We start from the raw sequence: 21,136 nt of genomic DNA, 5'->3' as shown, positions 1-21,136 counted from the left end.
CTCCCTTTTACTGTTCAGTGTTACAGTGCAGAAAAAAAAAACAAAATAAATAACCTCAAATAAATTTAGTTCTTTTGTTTTTATAGCCAAGACGCACAAGTGATTTGTTTATAATGAATGTTTTTAACAGGTAACAAAAACCTGAGTTAGTTAACTCAGTGTTTCTGTGTTAAATTGATGTTCGAGTTACTGTGTACTTTCAGTCCTGCAATAATTCCAGTGACTACTGCGGGCTTGTTTTGTGCTACAGATGTTCTTAAGTCTTGGGTGCAGCTGTGAAACTGCCACTCTCAGCTCATTTTCCAGCTTGGATCTGTATTTTGTCAGGATTGAGGCAACAGCGGAACAGCCTCTCTCAAACAGCAACCACATCTTTGAAACTGAGGTGACATCGATGAACTGCTCCTCGTCTGCAGTGCTGAAGTTATCAGCTGGTGTTGCTTAGCTTTGCCTTGCCTTACCACGCCCCCCTCTCATGACACCCATACCACTTTGTGAACCACTGATTCAGTGAAACATGCTGTCACAACGGGTAATCATTTTGTATAATTAAGAAAATTCTGTCAAAGTTGCTTAAGATCAGCAGCAGAGAGAGGCATGTTTTACATTCAGGATGACAAGCAGTTAATCCCATGCTGAAAATGTGACACATTTTACTTCCCAGAACTTGGTCAGCAGTCTGCTGACTGATGACACTCCATGTGCGTCCTCGCTGGGTATTTTAATTGGCCCAGGCTGTGCGCAGCGGGGCCACAACCATGTCACCTAGAAGACTTATCTTCACTCCTCACACTATATGCATTCCTTGAAATCCTGACACACAACAGAAACTCCAACCTTGTAGAGATCTGCAAGTAAACAAGAAGTGCACTAACAAGCTGTAGCAGAGCAAACCCACATACAACAACAAATACCCCATTCACTCCTTTATGACACTCTCTCAGACCTCAGAGCAGTTTGGATCAGATGTAAGGAAAAATGTCTCTAAGTGCTGTTTTGTGCGAAGTAATGAGGCACTTGTGTACAATGGTGACTACGCATGGGTCCAATTAAGCAGTATGGACAAAGATAAAAAAATACATTGAAGAATCCTTGGTCAGAGCTGTTTTTGAGAAGGTTTTCATCTCTGCAACATGTTTGAAAAATGTCTGTGATGGGCGTGTTTAGAGGAGCTGCTCAGGGATTTAACAAGCTCTGCTTGAAACAGATTCTTGAGAGACTAAAAAGCAACAAAACTTTTATACATAAGAACTGAAAAATCCCTCCTACTCCTCTCACCTTTGAAATTTTAGAGTGAAAATGGAAATCCACTTCTTTTCAAATGCTGTAGTTGCTGGTTTTTAGTGTACTTTAATTGGTGCATTTTTCCTTTTTGGTGATGAACTCAAGATTTTGTGGGTATTTAAAGATGCACAGATGTCAACATTTGTTCATAAGCAGTATTTTGTGATCATGCTTAGATTATTTTAATGTTAGAGGCATAACATGTGAGATGCTTTGCTACCAAGCCTCAGACTGAACTTACTGCATAATTGAAGAAAAAAGTAAAAGGTTATTGGAGGAAATACATCTATTTTACACCCAGAGATTGAAGCTATATGAAACATTACTAATGAATTAGTAATGATGCTCATCTTTGAATTCTTTGTTGATGTTTATAATTCTCTAGTCTTGCCATTTGATCCATTTTCCTTTTTTTAAAGGCAACAAAGAAAGCGCCTTATCACTCTATTTTCAGGAGAGTAATTACTAAGGCCTAATCAGCTTTTAAAATTGGTATGACCAAATGCATGACAGTAGCTCTATGCAGTCTTACTGTTTATTGTCTCTTAAACAGTTGTTGCTAAGCGGCTTCTGACTCTAGAGATCTGTGAGCAATGATGCATTTAATTCTTATTGAGAGCTGCTCAGCAAAAGACAAGGCTCCAGATGAACTTTTTTGGCAAGGTCCCTGAACTGTCCTGAAAAACAATTTTAATTGTCCTGAACCGAACTGGATGGAAATCTTCTCCCCAAAGAAGTTCCTTGTAAATCCTGTCATCACGCTGTTTAGTGCTGAGGAGCGATAAACCAGAGCTGTGGTCCCAGAAACATTACAGGAGCTGATAATAGTGTCTGTCTCGTAGTTCGTTCCAGCAATAACTTGACCTAGGGTTTGATAACCACAGAGAGTGTGAAGCTGGAGTTGCTGTTACAAGGGTCACATAGAAACCAGCACATGAAAACATCATCAAGTACTGTGTGGCAGCCATGTAAAGGTACCAGAGAAGGGACATTTTATCTGTTGTAGTTCTGTGGAGGGAGACTGGACTCTGGTCACAAATATTCACATCTGGAGGGGAAAACCACTGTAGTTGACAAGCTGCCACTATTCACTACAATATTTGCTTGTTTGAATGAAAGCTGACTGAGAAAATGAGCATGTTCATTCCTTTAACATTACCTTCTATATCACTTTATTTTTGACAGTGATGCACAAGACATAGTGAAGAACCTGTGAAGTTCTTAGCTGCTTTAACAACTGTGACAAACAGTACCTATTAAAAGTATTCATCCCTGTGAATGTTTTACCCTTTTATTGATATTCTACTTAAAAAGAATTTTCTCCCAAGCCGTAGTTCTGTTGCCCACTGAATGATATTGCCTTCCCGGATTTTCCTGTATTTTGCCACATTCATTTTACCCTCTACATTTACAAGCCTTCCAGGGCCAACTGCTGAGAAGCATCCCCACAGCATGATGCTGCCACCACCATGCTTCACAGCGGGTATAGTGTGTTTGATGTTCACCAAACAAAAAGTACCATTTTGGTCTCATCAGACCAAAGAACTTCACCATTCCTTTTGGCAAACTCTAGTCCGGATTTAATGAGTTTTCTTCAACAGGGGCTTTTTCTTTGCCACTCTCCCCTAAAGCTTTGCCTGGTGAAGAACCTGGGCAACAGTTGTTGTATGCAGAGTCTCTCCCACCTCAGCTGTTGAAGCTTGTAACTCCTTCAGAGTAGTCATAGGTGTCTTGGTGGCCTCTCTCTCTAATCTTCTTCTTGCATGGTCACTCCGTTTGTGAGGACGTCCTGATCTTGGCAGATTTACACATGTGCCATAGTCCATTCATTTCTTGATGATAGATTTACCTGAACTCTGGCGAATGTTTACTGCCTTTTTTGTATTAATTTTTTGTATCCCCTGTAACTTTCAGTAACATTTTCTCTGAGTTTTTTGGAGTGTTCTTTTGTCTTCATGGTGTAATGGTAGCCAGGAATACTGATTATCCAGCAACTAGACCTTCCAGACAGGTGTCTTTATGCTACAATCACTTGAGATACATTCACTGCACTCTGGTGATCCCCAATTTAACTAATAATGAGACCACTAGCTTCAGTTGGCTGGACATCTTTTGAAATAGGTCTCTCTCTGAACCAGCTGTCTCCCTCATTGAGTCTTGGTCATCAATTCACTGGTTTTCCTTCCTTAGAAATCTTTTGGTACATACTGACCACTGCAGATTGGTACAGCCCAGTTTTGGAGATGCTCTGTCTTGAGCCATCACAATTTGACACATACTAAAGTTCTCCATAGCTTTACTCTTTCTGTTTTTCCTGCTTCTTACACATTGGCAGGTGCAATAGTAAGATATCATAAGTGTCAATGTCTTTACATGTCAGTGTTCATAATATGGCTGAAAGCTATGCTAGCTCACAGAGAATGTGTATAGAGAGTGTTGATAATTAGTATGGATTTAACTTTTCTGCTAAATTTGCTGCAAATGTTGATGCTGTGGCTTCATCCTAGAAAACTGTAATTCTCTGAGGATACATTTGTAGGCTAGGCCTGTGTCGTCATGGTTCGGTCACGCTCCCATTTTTAAAATTAATAAATAAAGAAATCCCTCCCATGGCTCTGGTGATTAAAGTGATGAGTGGTCCCATGGTGTCTGTGGACTGAAACAGGAGGTGGCAATTAGACACATAGCAACACAGACGCACACCCTCTGTCTCACACCAAGAGGTTTTGACATTGGAAGTGTGAAGTTACTTTCAAACCCTCGGGCTGTCTATTAGATCATCTCACTTGTAAAATGTGTTCGGTTTGATTTGGCAACCATCAAGGACACCAAAACTTATTAGTCAATGCACAAATGATCCTTTTAAAGGAAAAGAGCTGAAATAGATAGAATAAAATCTAAAGGGAGGAGAATGGGAGGCAAAAGTTTCAATTCAGATCAAGTATAAAGGACCAAGAGATAGATAGAAATACTAACCGAGCATTGTTGATGATTCATTTGAGATAGTTGGAGTAGAGATGTGGTAATGACAAGGGAGAAATGAATGCTCTTGTTCCCCTATACTTCTCCTTTTCTCAATCTCTCAATCTATCTGACTGTCCTTTGACTTGTGAGATAAAAATAAGTGGCCAGCTGCCATTAATTTTAATGAGAGCTTGGAGACTAAAGGGGATGTGTCATCTGGTGAAAGATCTCTGACTGCAACAACACAACAATCTCTGTCAACATAAATCTCTGTTGTGCTCGATCCAACTCCAGTCTCCAATTTGAACACTAAACAAAGAACCCTCACTTACTAACAAAACATGAAGAAATTAGATATTGTCATTGTCATTTACATATTAATGATGGTTTTCTTGTAGGCCACAGATATAAAATACTTGGTGGTTCACCTTGTGTTCACATATGCGTACGACTGCATCATGAGCATTTTTGTTAATATAACTGCCTACACCTTACACGTTACTGGAGGATACCCCTAGTGGGCACACCGGAGAGTTGTATAAAACTACGTGCAGGATGTAAACTATAAGGATGGTAACACTCTAAGAGGTTACTCAGACCAGAACTTACATTAGAGTAACATCAGTAACCAATAGTAGCATCAGATCAGCCTAGAGTGATGTTTGCTGGTCAGAACACGATGTTTGCATTCTGTTTCTGGTCCTGGTTTACTGGTTTACTCGGCCATTGTGTTAACTGGTGACTTTCAAACTACTGTGTTTATGGATACCATCATTACAGTAGCTAAACAAAACAGAGAGAGTCCTTGTAAATGTGTCTTTGTAGTTTATTTTTATATTGTTTGAATGCATTTGTCAGATATATATTTGATGACAAAACTTTACAGCTACTGAGACACATGACTAAAAGTCAGCAGTTTGCACAGTTGCTGGTTGAACTCTAACCAATATTATGTCATTATATGAGTATCCAAATAGACTGTCCTAGCTGGTTTGACAGTCATGTTGTCTCTGTGCAGTGGTAATAGCACATGGTACACGTGGAGAATTGTTGACTTGGTGTATCAGTTTGTCGTTCAGACATTCTGGCCTTGCCCTTACATATTATAGAGTTTTTCCTCTTACATCTTCAAAATAATCCCATCCACACACTTGTTTTCAAAAACATCTCCATCCACCAGGGTAAGAAAGTAACTAACTCACTCAAATTAGTACAATTGAGTATCTTTTTGTCTACTTGTACTTTTTGAGTAGTTTTTGGGGGGAGTATTGTATTTCACTGCAATTTCAAAGCATAAAGTTCTGAGTACAAAAAATGAAACACTTAAAAACCAAAACAAGGGGTCCAAGTTTTCTGCCAACGACATAAAACTGAAGTAGTTTGGCTTTGATTATGCATGATGATAATAACAAACAACCTGGGTAGGGAATCATTTTCTCTTGTTTTTATTTTTTTTATGCTAAAGATATATCATCTTCACTATACAAGCCTCTTGGGTATCAAAAGAAGCAACTTATTACTTTGAGTAATCTTTGAATGATTTACTTTTACTTGATTGAAGTTGAAGTTGATTTATAGAGCGGTACTTTTACTGATAGTGAAATGAATTTCAACCAGAGTAACTCTGCTTTTACTTAAGTTGAATTTTCTTCTTCCGCCTCTGCTATCCACATGAAAACTGTCAAATACACGGTTGTATGTGATCTAAATAGCACACCATGCTAACAGTAGTCTTTCCTTCACTGTGGGCAAAGCTGCACACTCAAAGACAACAACAATCTCCTTGACATGTGAACATTTAATTGTGATTCTTCTGTGATGTCCATTTCATTTTCAAAGTTGACCCATCAGCCCAAACATGATCTAAACCTGCTGACGACAAGATTTGTGTCTTTGGAGTGTTATATGACCTCTGTAGTCCATACAGGCATCTCTCTTCAGCAAAAAAGTGGGAGAGCAACTGTGTGTTTATGTGTAAGTATGTCAAATGTCATGTTAGCGCAGGTTTAGCTACGTACACACTTGTGATAATGTTGCACACCGGTGGTGTCAAAGAAAGGAGAAACTGCCACATGTGACAGCACAAGCCCGAATTCCAGTCTGCACATACATGCTGTAAGCAGAGATTTTTTTTTCTTTTGTTTAAATCTTGTGTCTCTCTCATGTTATGGAAGGCCAGAACCATTTTCAAAAATACCCACCTATAAGGCCTCAGCTATTGGCTGAATGCTGAGCCCTCTCACACTTAATGATTTGACAGCAGGACAGCCGTAAACATCCACAGTCATCAGGAACATTCCTCCAAGAGTAAATGAGAGTGGAGATCTGGACTGAGCTGAATTATTTCAATCCATACAGTTTAAGGAGATAACAGCATGCTTCTATTTAATATAGGATGACTCCCTCTCTAGAATACATATACTCAGTTCTCAAACACTGCCAGGATTCTTAATAAGGATAATTTATCAGAAGTGAAATGCTTCCAAAGTTACTGTCAATTAAACTGCTTCATCAAAAATGCCACACTGAGCAAAGCCAAGCCAGCAAATAACAACTAGCCACGACTTGGCAACACAAAATAAAACCTGTGTTTTCAGCCGAGCACGCCGTCATACTTGAGTGTTAATTTGAGCATGCATGAGCTTCTTTGGAAGTGTCCTATGGGACAAATCCTCCATTTTTATCAGAGACAGCTACAGGACTTTGTTCTTCAGTTCAGATGCTGGCCTTCAGCTCTACTCTGCCATCACTGCGTCTTTCTCCTTCACCCTTTCGTCCGTCAGCTCATGGTTGCCCTCCCTTTTTCCTCCTCTTTCCTTTCTTACTTCACCATCCCACTTGCCCATCATGTCTTTCATTCTCCGTCCATCTCTTTCTCTCTCCCTCTCTCTCTCTGCTGTTGGCTGTGTTGCTGGCCAGAGCTCTTTGATTTCACCACTTTTTCTCTCACTCTGTGGTACGTATGAAAGGAGTTGCAATAATCAGAGAAGCTGTGTAATGACTTGGAATGTTTCGTGTCTTGCTTCATCAAGCATGAAAAGCTGAGATTTGTGTGTGTTTATGTGTGTGTGCTTCCTTTTATAACCCATGTCTGATCTGATTCATATGTCTATGTGTGCATATACACGACTATTCAGCCTGCTTTAAGTGTCTTACTCAGACTGCGCTCATTTCCTACAACCTGCTTTTAAAGGCAGTGATTAAACTACGTTGTTACACCGCTGACGTCTCTTTGGCAGGGACTTTATATTCCACAGCTGTTTATTTTCAGAGCCCACATAATGTGCAGAGGGGAAAAAGCCAGTTTCTAGAACATATGTTTCAGGGCTCATCTTAATTTGTACATGTCATATGTCTCTCCTCTCTATGTAAGTGGAAATTACAGTGCATGGAGGAGATGGGCCATAATTTAGTTAATTTGCCTCTGATGTAGTGTTCATAAGCCGTCAGTCAATTATAGCAGGGCCAAGTCAACTCAGAGTAGTCGACAGTGTAGGCTGTCATGCCCCGCTGGGAAAAGAAGACTGCTTTCTCTGTATTTGACTCACTGACTGGTGGCCCGGCTTTCATGCTGCTTGTCTCTTAGGAGCAGCCATGTCTCCTGGAAATTATATCATGCAGTTATTCAGCAACTTACAAGCAGCAGTGTCCACTGATGAAAAGCATGCATGTCTGTATGTGGTTTCCTCAGAGCTGAGTCTAAAGCTGCTTTCACCTTTGTAATCCACAATATATTAAAGAAAATATCAGACTGACCCTAGAATCCTCCTCAAACTATAATAACAGCGAAATTTGTGCTGGGAAACAGTAAATTTAATCCCCAACTTCTGAGCCAGGCAGATGCACTCTAGCCAGAGTTTACAGTAATGTCAGGGGGGAGGCTAACTGCTGGAGTACTTGTGTATTTTTCACTTGAACCAGATGCAGCAGAAACAGACACCTGCTGAAGGTGTGTTTTAGTCCATATTTCCCATGTCTTTAGTCCTGGATGATTAAAAGAAGAGGGGTGTGGCTTTGTCTCTCTCAAAGCAGCCACAGTTCAACCTCTCCTTGCATTGGGATGCTGGAGTTTAGTAAAGTATCCATTGATAGATACATTCTGTTCCTGCCAAGTCTGTCACAAAAAGCTTCCAATCCAATCCAAGGACCTTTATTTTGAAGAGCAACATAAGGAAATGGAGCATTTTCAGCAGCAACTCAATAATAAAGACATCTGATAAACGGGACAGAGACTTAACTTCACATAACTCAGAAAACGAGATATAAGGAATATCTGAAGAGTTGAATACAGGATATGAAAATGAAAATGCGACTTGAGGCCTGTTGACATAAATGTAGCAAAAGAAACAAATGATTCCTCCAGTCAGGTTGTAGCACTTGTTACTATTTGAGAGGACTGTATTTCTTGTGAGTAGTTGTGGCTTTGGCTCAGTCAACTGACACACCCACACCATCCTATAGCAGATATAACTGCCTCGTTTTAAAATTTTGAAGCTTGATTTTTGTTAACTTAGAGATGTTTTTCATGACTGGAATTTGGCCTGGTGGTTCATAACACTGTGGCCTGTCATAAACAAACCTAAAATACAGATGTTTTAATCACCTTTTAGGGACTTTAATGCTTTATCATTGAGCATTTGTCCTCAGTGTTGGGTGTGCCTGTGGTGTAGGTGTGTGGAGAAATCGTGCCTATATTCTGTCAAGCAAATAAAAGGTCAGGAAAATGACTCTTCTTTTACTTCTCTTCCCACTTCCTTAAGTGAAGTTAAATGCCATTGAGCAACTATTTTTTCATTACCTTACACCACACCACTGTTTACAATGAAAGTTTGCATCTACAAGAGCCCACTGTTTCATGGCCTTCTTTCTCATCATGTTTATGGTATATTAAAACTAAAACATCCAAGTATAGTTCCTTTTTAAGATAAGATTTATGGGAAAAATAAGACAGCATTTACGTTTATGAATGAGGCTAAATTATACTGTAAAATAAAGGTGTGTATTAAACACCAGTAGACCTATTTTGTTGCTCTAATTGAAAACTAACAAGGTGTCCAGCAGAGGAAAATCCTGAGATGAGCACTTTTCTCATAAAATAAACGAAGTACCCTTGAGAGGACAATATAAAAGCTTGTGCGTTATCAGCAGAGTACCTCCCTGACACTGAACAATAATTTAGCTGGAGCATCACTTTTACTTTTTTCAACTTTACTGACTTAAAGTACACAAAGCCAAGTATTTGTGTACACATCCCTCCCTTTCCACTCTTTATTCCCAGGTGTAAAAAGCAGTCGTCACTCTACCGGTCTGTTCCCCGGTCTAAATCTCCTCCTATCACGGACCAGTGTCTCCATCTGTAAATGTTTTAAACCTTAAGGGAGCACATTCTGTGCAGCCGCCCGTAGCTAATCGTCTACTTTCAGAGTGTGACTTTTGGGATAATAGAATTCCCCCAGTACGCACATATTTAGCCATTATCAGCTGTGGACATGAAGGTGGAGGACAGTTTGAGTCTTCAGTGTGTCTTTGTGTAAATAACAGCTGGAAGCCACAACTTTTTACCAAAGGCTAAATGTAATGGAAGCGGCTATCAGGGCCTCGTCTGCTGTTTGGATAAAAGCAAGTTCACAGCTTAAGAAAATCTCTCTTTTCCTCTCATTTTTATTACCATTTCTTCTCTGCAGGTATTTCCATTTCCACACCTGCCTTTAGACTTTCTCTCAATATTTTCCTCAATCTCAGTTTCATCCCGGTGGCTCTCCAACAGAAAATACCGTCCATCTGTTCCTCTCTGATACAGCCACTCACTGATCCTGGTATCAGTACTCTTCTATTGAGGGCAATTTGTTGGCTTGGAATATGAGAGAAACAATACAAATTCACAATTCTCTCATGCATATCTCTTTCCTGGACCTTTGAAATTCAATCTCTGCTATTTCTTTGTTTTGTGTGTAGGTTTGTGCTTTTGTGTGATCTTGGGGGTGCCGTGTGAGACAACAGATGGAAGTGAGAGTAAACTCCAGCAGAGCCTGTAGGGGAGCTGCGGGCAAAGGTTTTACCCTCGGCAAACCAGCTCTCTTATCCATACCTTAGGCAAAAATGAAGTTTAAGTTGAACATGTGTGTTAAGTCCATGCAAACTCTGTATTATTAAAGGTTAATGCACATATCATCATGACAATATGTGGGGCTTGCTCTAGATTTTTGGCTTGCATTCAGAGTGTATTCAAACCCTCTTCATTGTTTTCGATTTTGTTATGTTGCTGCATCTCAGTTCGGATGTTTAAATTGATTATTTTCTCATTAATCTACTCGTTACCTAGTTGAAGCACCTTTGGCAGCAATAACAGCCTCAAGTCCTTTCAAATATGAAACAACAAGCTTTGCACACCTGGATTGAGGAACTTCCTGCCATTCTTCTTTGCAAATCCTCTCAAGCTGAGTCAGATTGGATAGGGACCATTGGTGGACAACCTTTTTCAGGTCTCTCCTGTTTTATAGAGTTGAACTCAGTGCTCTGGCCCCTGTGTTGTCATGACTGTGTGCTTTGGGTCAATGTTATGTTGGAAGTTGAACCTTCTGTCCAGTCTGAGGTCCAGAGCACAGTGGAGTAGGTTTTCATTGAGGATATCTCTGTTTTTGCTCCACTGAGCTTTCCCAGTCCATGCAGCTGAAAAATGCCCCCACAACATGATGCTGCCACAACCATATTTTACCTTTGGGATGATATTGGGCAGGTGATGAGCGGTGCCTGGTTTCCCCAGACACAATGTTTAGGATTTAGGAAAAAGATTTTACTGCTTCATTTTCCATGATTTCAAAGCTTAATTTTTTAAACATAGAAATGTTTTTCATGACTGAAATTTGGCCTGCTGGTTCATAACACAGTGGCATGTCATACACAACAAACCTCAAAGAAAGATATTTTTTTTAACCACTGTACAGAGACTTTAAAGACCCTGTAAAGTCAAATCCATAATTTGTGTCTTAACACACTAGATATGTTGGAATATGGTTGCTGTAAACGTGAAAACACTGAGATCTACATGTGACTGAATTTTGGATTTAGACCATTAGAAAGTTTTTCACCTCTTTCCTGGCTGGGTTTAATTTGGGTGGGGCCAATATGTGGGGTGGTGATGTCTCAAGCCCACAGTGGGAAATGACCACGTCCCTCTAACACTACAATATAAAATCCAAGAGCAGTTCATCTGAGTACAGTCTGTTGTTAGCTGATGTCACTGCCTTTATTGAAAGTTAAAAGCCAGTTAAATGCTGTTTTTCTGTTCATTGTGAGGTAAATTTGCCAAATCCATCAGCCACAGTGGCCTAAGATCATTTAAAGCATCATAACAGAGATTTGAGCCAGAAAACAAACTTCATCTCTTCATCTATGGTCAACAAAAGGTAAAGAGGCAGGCTAATGGTGTGAGAGCTTTCCTCAATTCAGATTGTAACATTGTTTTTTAATTTGAGAGCATTGTATTTCTCCTGAGTGGGCGTGGCTTCAGATCATTCAACTGACATGCCCACACCACCCTGGAGCAGATTCTACTGCCTCATTTTCATGATTTTGAAGCTTAATTTTATGAACTTAGAGATGTTTTATTTGACTGAAATTTGACCTGGGGGTTGATGCAATGTTTTAATCAAAGACATGATAAAGAAAGGACGTCTCTAATCTTGTTTCTGGCATCCTACAAGTGTTTGAAGCCTTTTATCATCATGGAATAAAATCACGTGCCAACCAGCAGAGTCTACTGATGATTTAAAGAGTTGACAGAGCCATTCAGGTTTTTCATTATTTTTCTGTGTTTCTATGGAGTGAAGAATTCAGGTCATGCGTTATCTGTAGGAGTGGAAGGACTCCAAGTTTTAGTTACTATGTGTGAAGCACATAATTTATGTTTGCCTGGTTTGCTGGAGGCTGTTTTTCCTGATTTTTTTTTTTTTTGGTCCAAATTTTCTTGAATTCCTAATGCTTTTTTCCAAGCGTAACTCTTTTTGCGTACACAACTGATAATTTAGTCTAAAATGGATTCTGAATTATTGATAGATAGTTTAAAAAATTAAGAGCAGTGAGATGATATTATTTTGTTGACTTCAACCACTGTGGGTTTGGGAAAGCTAACCTCACATTTCCCTTGTTGCAGTTATATTTAAATGTCTGTTTTTAAGTGTTTCCCTGATAAGACAATGAGCATTTATGTGTTGTTCTTTACAGTGATAAACATTTAGTCGTCTTTTCTACATGTCTGTAGATTATTCAACAGCTATTAACCTTTTTTGTTGATGAACTAAAGTTAGGCCAGCAGTGATTAATCAATAATTACGTGGGAAAGCGATAGAGACCTTCTGTTTTTTTAAAGGTCATATATGATGAATGTCTGTGTCGTGCTTTAGTCAAACTATAATGATCAAGCACCAGAGAAGGTTTTTGACCCTGTAGAAGCAGCTGCAGTGGAGATACCAGGGCAGATATTGTTATAATGACTCAGTTTTATAAACAGTGAGCTCAAATTCTGAATAGACTGTCAGATTTTTTGATTTCAGATGTAGAAAGTGATGAATTACGGACTGGATTATATTATGGGCTGGTAGATACTCTGGATACCCCAAAAATGTGCAAAATGCAATTTTTTTTTTTTTTTTTTTTTGTGATATGTCCTCTGTCCTTAAAAGTGCAGTTTTTCTCTCTGTTTCCACTCTTCATTCTTGCCAGCCTAGTAACCAGTGCTTCCTGTACCAGTGTGTCCTTGCACTTTTTGACAGTTTAGTGTGCCACTTTTTTTCTCGCTGCACTCTCCCATTTCATCAGCGTCTCCTAGCTTGCCCCATCCTATAACATCAGTCTTTCTCTCATGTTTTTTCCTGTCTCCCCGCCTCTCTCTTTTGTTTCTGCTGCCTTGCCTCTTTTACTATGATTTCTCATATTCCATTTCACCATCTCACCCATCCTTGCTGTCTCTCTGTATGTACCGTAGACAGTGCTGGCCTGATAAGCCCCCATGTCTGGAGAGCTTGTCAGCCGTGTCAGGTCTGTCCTCCTCCGAACCACTCTCTGAGACTCACTAAGGACTTGAAGACTAGTGCTCAGTCCAGCTCAGCGTGTATCTCCCTGACTGTCTTCTTTTTCCTTATAAATGCCATCAAACTCACTTTGAAGGACTGATATGGGTTCATTAAACTATCTAATTCAGTACCAAACAAGTTTGACTGTCTGCCTAGAGTTTGTCGCATCATATCTGTCTTTAAATCTATGACATTTCCCTTTAACTAGTGCCTGCCAGGTTGTCCAAATACAGGGTAAAATCTGTCTGCCTTTCTATTGTTTGACAATCAATTAGCTCTCAGCTGAAAACAATAGACTGATTCATTGGGGGACAAAGGAACCTTTTCTTTTCCTAGAGGATCCCATGTGGGCCAAACTTCACCCAATCTCTCCAAAAAGAGCAGCTGAAAGTCATTTTAGTCTAAATTTTGTGGTTATCAGCCTACCTGGTGCAATAAACCACACCCATCTGGCGCTACAGCCTGCCAAAAAAAAAAGCAACCCATTTTACAGTCTTAGACAGAGACAAGCTCTGCAGCACGTGGGCAATTACGCTCAATTCCTGCCTTCATTTCATATACTATTTGATCTACCTGCCTGTGTGTCACTGTAGCTGTCACAACACAAATTTCCTGCTAATTTCGCTCTTGTTAGACCATCCTTTCCTTCCTCTCCCCCATCTGTCCTCCTCCTCTTTCCCCTCGTCAGATGAGTTCTGTAGTCAGAGGATGATCCACACTATCTCTGACAAGCTGAAATGCGACAAATGACTCCCTCTCTCTCCCTCCTTTTGCTCCTGTCTCTCTGCCTTCTAGATGTATATCCAAACAACCACCCTGACCATCTCTCTCAGCCTGTCTGCCTCCGTGTCTCTGGGGATGCTCTACATGCCCAAGGTCTACATCATCCTTTTCCACCCGGAGCAGAACGTACCCAAACGAAAACGCAGCTTTAAGGTGAGCAGACTTTAAATCACGGTTTTCTTCATGCTTTTAGAAATCTGATTGGAGGCTTTAAAACCTGAACTGAGAAAAATGTCTACTTTTTTTCACAGCAAACAATCAAAAATGAAAGAATGTGAGATTTCTTGGTGCAGTGGACCAGGGCTGAATTTTCTAATTTAATGATCTGTTCATGAAATGTCAAAATAAATAAGGTCAAAGAAAGTTTTTGGTCGTAAACACCCAATGTGATGATTTCTGGCACATTCCATGCCTCTGTTCTGTCAACATATATTTAACATATTTTAGCAGTTTTACTTAGCTGATTTTAAACAGTTTAAATGTTAAAAAGGAAAATAATGCATTATTTTTGGAAAAACCTGTAGAAAAAGGGTGGTATGTAAATATTTTTTAGTGGGCAACTTGGTTAGAGAACTTTTGTATGATCCAGATCACATACCAAATAGTACTAAATAGAGTGCATATGTGCAATGAGTGCATCCATACTAAAAAAATATACTCAAAGGCAGTGTACTGCTGGAACACTCAAAACTGTTCAAGAATTAACTGTGGAACGATGGACACTTCACATCCTCAGTGGTGTTGTAACAGATATGGTACTGTTTCACCTAGCTAGCAGCAAGAGGCATTTAAGGCAAAATAAGTTCATCTACTGTAAGAGAATAATTTTAACATATAATAAAAGTTAAATAGATTAAATATCGGGTGAAAGAAGCCATCAAATTTGATATTGATGATGATTACTTAATGTATGTTTACAATCTGCTGTTAAAAAGAAGTATAAGAAGAAAGCAAGAGATGACACTAGTCTGTTTAAGTGTTGCACAGTAAAACCATTCAACTGTTGTAGTGTTACATGTAACACGTTTTCTAAGTTTATGTTATTGGTTAGATTAACACTTTGGAAGTGTTTTTTTTTTTTTTTGTGGTGTAATTTTAAAAATCAACAGTTGTTTTTTTCTAAACAGTAAAGTGTGCTTTTAACACAATATTGTGTTTCCTTTCACTTTGGATGTAAATTTTTATTTCTAATGTGATTATTTACATAGGGCAAAACACGTTTCACTCTTAATAAAGAATGCCAACTTGCATTGAACAACCACGACAAAGTCAGATAACTTATGGCAAGGATGGAGCAAAGTGACAGATGAAGAACTAAAATACACCCTAAATTGAGAGTTTGCACTCTACATTTTATTATTTATTATTCCCTACCACAGGCAAGAAATAAGCAACTAAATGGGTAACTTCACCCATGGTGCAGAAGTGTATTACATTAAAATCAACAATCCAAACATATCCAAACTCTATACTAGAGGGCATGATGAGAAAACCACACCCTGTGCCGTCTAAAACTTAGGACATTTCACAAGCAAAAGAAGACTTTTTAAGACTTTTCATGGCCTTTAACCTCTAAAGTCCAGTTTAAGACATTTGAAGACTTTTGCCTGAACCATGTTTCATTGAAGACAGATTTTCGATCACCTTTCTGGCCTGTTAAATAGGATTTATACTGTTTAAAACAGTGTTTATTTCCATTCAAATGTCTGTGTGATTTCATGATGATACAGGCAATCGTGACAGCTGCCACCATGTCGGGGAAACTGACTCAGAAAGGAGGAGACCGGCCTAATGGAGAGGTGAAGACGGAGCTGTGTGAGAGCATGGAGACCAACAGTGAGTAAGAGAACACCAAAATTTTATAATTACACATATAAACCATATAAAAGGAGACTGCAGTTTAGAAGTAGAAATGTACAAATATAAAGCCATGTTGAATGTGGAAAGAAAAGAGGCAAAGATAGAAGCCAGTGAGGGGAAAGGAAATGTGATGAAACACAAGTTAACATTAATGAAAAATTATATTTCAGTAATTAAAAGATCACGGACATGGCTCTGTATCAAATTTGTACATTAAACATATAAAAACACACATCACTACACACATACACATGAGTTCCAAACATCTCTCTAGGGCTTATTTAGCTTGTCCATGTAAAAGCTTATCTCTCTCTGCCAGCTAGTGGGTAATAAAATAATAGTTTTTTGGCGTTAAATACATGTTGTGTGAGCAGAGTAGTAACATTTCCCCTGCTATGCATTCATGCCTATATATACAGTTAAAATGCAGCTTTTGTGGAGCTTAAATTAAGAAAAAAAAGATTAATTTCAATTTGAAAATTAATTTCACGCCTGGCTTTTTTCTGCATGGCTAAACAGCCCAAGCATTGACGTTTTTATAAAAGCATGGTGCGTTTTCTCCCAGCCCTGTCAGTGTAGCGCTGTTCGCACACTTCAAAAGCTCTATTTTTGTGTTGAGCTGGTTCTCCTGTGTCAGCAATCTGCTGACGACATGACAGGAGTGGGTATGTGTGAGAGTATGCAGGCTTTTGTTCAAGTCTGAATCCATAAATATGAGTGGCTGGTTCTCTTAATTGATGTGTGTCTTGTTTTTATCTTTATTAACATAAACACATGTGTCTGCGACTGCTGTGCATGCATTTCTGTGCATGTTTTAAACGCTGTAATGGGAGGATATGAAAGTGTCAGCACTTTATAAGTATCTTTAAAGAAAGCAGGTCATAGTTCAGTCATTTAGCCAGTAGTTACACAGCTTCATCTCCTCCTCCAGGGCTTCCCTTGCAGCTCTGCAAGTTAATAAGTTCTATATTAACAATAGTGTACATTTATTTATCAAACAAGTATAGGTAAAAGACAGGGGCACAATTCTTATCACTGCCATTTTTTTTGCTCTTCACGGTTCAGTACATAGATGTAATGTGTTTAAATGCATATCCAGGTGTTGAAACCCCCCTTCTCCCCCTAAAAATGTATTTATAAGTCTTTCTGTGTTGACTTTATAACTGCATTTGTAGTTTTAAGTTTCATTTCTCTCCTTCTGTGCTTCAAGCTGCTACTGACTACTTTTTCTGATGTGGGTATTCACAATAAAAGCACTCAACAAATTAACAGCTACAGACTTTAATGGAAATAGCATGTTTATCATTAAAGTTAAGATAAGGGGTTAAGTTTTAGGAGCAGTACTGACAAGTTTACATCTACAGAGCTACAGCTGCTCCTTTGACCGCTTTTAACGCCAAAGCCCACTTCTCTGGACTTAAAACAAGCATGTCATGTGTTTAAAAACACCTTTAAACATTTGTTTAAATCAATCCACTGCAGCATGCACTGTGCGTTATAAAAGCCTGGACAGACTAACAGAGATGCTCCACAAAGTGAGCTCACTTGCTGCATGTTGCTGTTATTACAGATATCAAACTTGTCATTACTAACAGGGCTTTGTACTTACACTTTGTACTTACATTATCCATGTTTTAGAGTGTTACTAAAGGCAGTGTGAAGTCACTTATTGTTTTTTCTTTTTTACTTGATGTTAGCAGCAGTACTGCCAAGTTTATACAGCTACAGAGCTAAAGCTGCTGCTTTGACCTTGTTTATTGCCACATCCTGCTTCTGTGACACACCATATACTTAAAACAAGCAAGTCGTGAGTTTAAACACACCTTTATATAGTTGTTTATGTGAGTCATGAGAATAATGTATCTCTGTATTGCTGGGCTAAAGACATACCGATTCAATCCACTGAAACATGCAGCATGTGTTAAAGCCCTTGACAGGCTGACAGAGATGCTTTGCAAAGTGAGTACACTCGCTGCATGTTGCTGTTATTACAGACGTCAAACTCACAGAAGAAAGAAAACTTATTTTTTTTTTTTTTTTTTTTTTTTTTTTTACTTTTTACTGTGCCGCATGTTAATTACAACAACAAGAGTGGGTGATGTTCAAGCTAGTTAGCTGACTACCAGAGCAAACATGCTGATAACTGTTCTTAGACTGAGCTGTTGTCTGTCACATATCACTCTGCTATGCTCATGGTGGCATTGGTTATGGCACATGCATTCAAACTGTTGATGCTAAAATAAATTTTGTGGCATGAATTTTACGTTACTGGTTAACTGCTACTATCTACTAACCTGACATTTCACTTAAGAGTGCTGGTCAGGGACTATCAGTGAAAACCCTGTGGGCATTTTTCATGCCATGGGAAAATGGAAAAAGGATTGCATGCACTAACACTTAGTTCTTTGGTATATTTATTTATCTATTTCGTGACGGACCCTTTTTCCATTATTCCAGCGGTGTGTTGTCGAAAGACAGAAAAAGAAGGTTGTGAAAGCACCAGAGAATAACAATGGAGCAGTTAGAGGCCTGCGGTTGGTGCAAAAATATTGACATTTACCATTGAACGCTTGAGGGGACCCAAGACATAATGGCTTTGACAAAAAGCCCCGACGACTCAGGTGTACTGTGTTTCTTTGACACTGTTACGTGACCATCTGTGGCAAAATCTGCTCTCAACTGTCCTTTCCTTTATTCCTCTTTTCCCCATTCATTCCACCAATCTGCCTCTTTCCTCCATTCTTTTCTTTTCCTGCCTCCTTCTTATCATATCCTTCCCATTCCCCACCCTATAATCATGCAGCTTCATCAACTAAGACGACATATGTCAGCTACAGCAATCATGCCATGTGAATGGACCAAGGATGAAGAAGAAAGAGAAACTGATTGGACAGATGATGGGTCTTGTCTTGGGGACTGTGCAAAGCGAAAGGAGGAGCTGCCGTTCTTTCGCCTATCGGTTGGAAAAACTGGCGGAATGACAGAGCGCCAAACGGAATCTAAGCATGAGACATTTTGTATTGTTCCGCATCAAAACCACAGAGAGGCGGGACCACATAAACAGCCAGTCAGTGTGCCTGCTTTCCCGCTGCTCACAGCTCATTGGTCCTACCACGAACTTACCTGTTTTAAAAAAAAAAAAAAGAGACATTATGAAAAAAGTGACATGCCATGGGTTACTGTGGTGGACAGAATATCTATTTAAAACCTTAAAAAAACTGAAAATGGGACAAAAAAAAGAAAAGAGAAAAAAAAAAGCTCTCAGAAACCATGTAGACATTATATCTAAAAGGGCAAAGGTGGGGCCGGGAAAGAGATTTAACAGAGTACATTTTAAAAAGATATTTAAAAAGAGAAATGTAAGAGAAAATCTATGAGACTCAAACATGTTTGTTGTTCTTCTCTAACTGTAAGTATTTTTGTGGTTGTGACGATTTTTTCATTCTTGTCTCACCGTTGTCTGATGGATCGCCCTTGCTTAATGAGATGAGTGTGTTTCCTCCTGCTGTCTTGGCTAACCGGGTTGTAGCCTTGGGTCGTGAACCTGTAAAATGCCATGGTTGAAGCATGCCAGTTTTTATACAAAAAGGAGATTTATTTATAATAAAGGAATGTTTTGCAAATGTGTAGATTGGTGGCTGTTTGTACCTTTTGTAGTAGAGCAGTGGAACCAATCTACATTATTTTTAGACCTCATTTAAAATGATCGATTAATGAATGTATGCCAGATTTCAGCAATTATCCTTCATTTATACAATAGCATAATTTTAAATACAAATCTACTACTAGAGCTGTCAATCTTTCAGCATCTCAGGTTTCAATTTGATTTTGTTACAGATTTCAGGAGGTCATGATGTGATTTAGATTCCCAACAGATTCCCAACTCACTTCATGTTTCTCATAAAGATGTGATTATTTCTGCATCTACTCCTGTCTGCTACACTAAGGAGCTGCTTTTGTCATTTATTTGATTGTTATCCAATGAGACTACAGTGAGCATGGGTCAAGAAACCTCAGTCCATCACTAAGAGTTTACTTGTCACCGTAAGACAGTTTTCCTTCAGCCAAACAATTCAAATAATCTCAAGTGTCCAGATGGACTGAACACAAGCAACTGGTAGCTGACTTTATATCATCTTATTCTGTTCTTCTCCCTAGCTGTAATACAATGAAACAAAGAAAAAACTATTAATGTAATTCAAGTGTAGTAAAGCCACTATAATGTTATAAAACTAACCAAAATCACAAATATTTCACTATTTATTTTTATTTTCTATCAATTATAAGCATGTCTAACTGGACCACTCTTTAATGTACAGGTTATGTTGGAATCACTTATTCTTCTCAAGCAGGAAACCTTGAAATATGACAAATATTGAATTGCTTAATGAATTTCCATAGTAGTAATTAAAAAAAAAACTGATGCATTGTGTGGGCACTCACTCATGCTGCTCACTGAGACAGGTGAGGTAATCAATTCAACTCACCTGCAGAGTCAGGTGTGGCTGATTAGCCTTGACTAGGGCCAAGTGTTGGAAGTTTAAATGTAATCTTGGGCTGCAGTGCTCTGTGCTGTCTCATTATCTCACCACAAGAGATAAAGAGAGCACCTCTGGGTTTCTTGTGTTTTTTAATAGGTGTCTGCTTGGGCTTTTTTTTGTGTGAACATTCGAAGGATTACCAGTTGACCCTATAGGATAATTGTTTGCCAGTGCTGTGTGTTTTTACAAAGCTGTTTTGGGTTCCCAATCTCCCATGAATGTTTAGTTTGTATTTATCTGCGCTGTAGCAGTGGTTTTGTTTTGAAGTACTCATCCACATCTAGGGGGCTATTTTTAAAACTGGAGGTTTTTCCTCAGCCACATTCAAAAATAATTATAGCATTTTAGAAACTTCTCGTCCACACAAAGATACAAAAATGTCGTGCTGTAAACTTCACACCATGTCAACAGTAGTCTGTCCTTTGCTGTTCAGGTGAAGCAGTTTACAAACAGACAGAAATGATGTCCTGACATGTGAAAGTTCTCACCGTTCCTCCATCATGTCTGTTTCTTTTTCAAAGTTTTCCCATCAACCTAAACTGCTGGTGGTGCGTTATAAAACAGCAGTGAGCTCCGTAGTCCATTCAGGTGTCTACTGTGTCTGTGTAAGCATAGGGGAAGTTCTGTAGCAAG

The 21,136-nt window shown here is 39.0% G+C and overlaps 1 protein-coding gene across 4 annotated transcripts in view; it reads left to right on the top strand.

Moving 5' to 3' along the window:
- grm8a (glutamate receptor, metabotropic 8a) overlaps positions 1 to 19,302 on the top strand; it is a 351,812-nt gene extending 332,510 nt beyond the window's left edge. For 3 of the 4 annotated variants that reach the window (XM_041781265.1, XM_041781267.1, XM_041781268.1), the window contains 3 exons: positions 14,115 to 14,255; positions 15,833 to 15,938; positions 18,766 to 19,302. In XM_041781265.1, the coding sequence (XP_041637199.1) occupies positions 14,115 to 14,255; positions 15,833 to 15,938; positions 18,766 to 18,815 (297 nt within the window). In that variant the 3' untranslated portion in view covers positions 18,816 to 19,302. Of the gene's footprint in view, positions 1 to 14,114; positions 14,256 to 15,832; positions 15,943 to 18,765 lie in introns of all 4 variants that reach the window. The other variant, XM_041781266.1, reaches the window with a different exon arrangement.
- Positions 19,303 to 21,136: the final 1,834 nt, after the last annotated feature.

The sequence above is a fragment of the Cheilinus undulatus genome, linkage group 23, assembly GCF_018320785.1.
Source record: "Cheilinus undulatus linkage group 23, ASM1832078v1, whole genome shotgun sequence".
NCBI classification, from domain to species: Eukaryota; Metazoa; Chordata; class Actinopteri; order Labriformes; family Labridae; genus Cheilinus; species Cheilinus undulatus.
The sequence above is the reverse complement of the archived record's forward strand: the minus strand, read 5'-3'. Positions and strand labels throughout refer to the sequence as shown.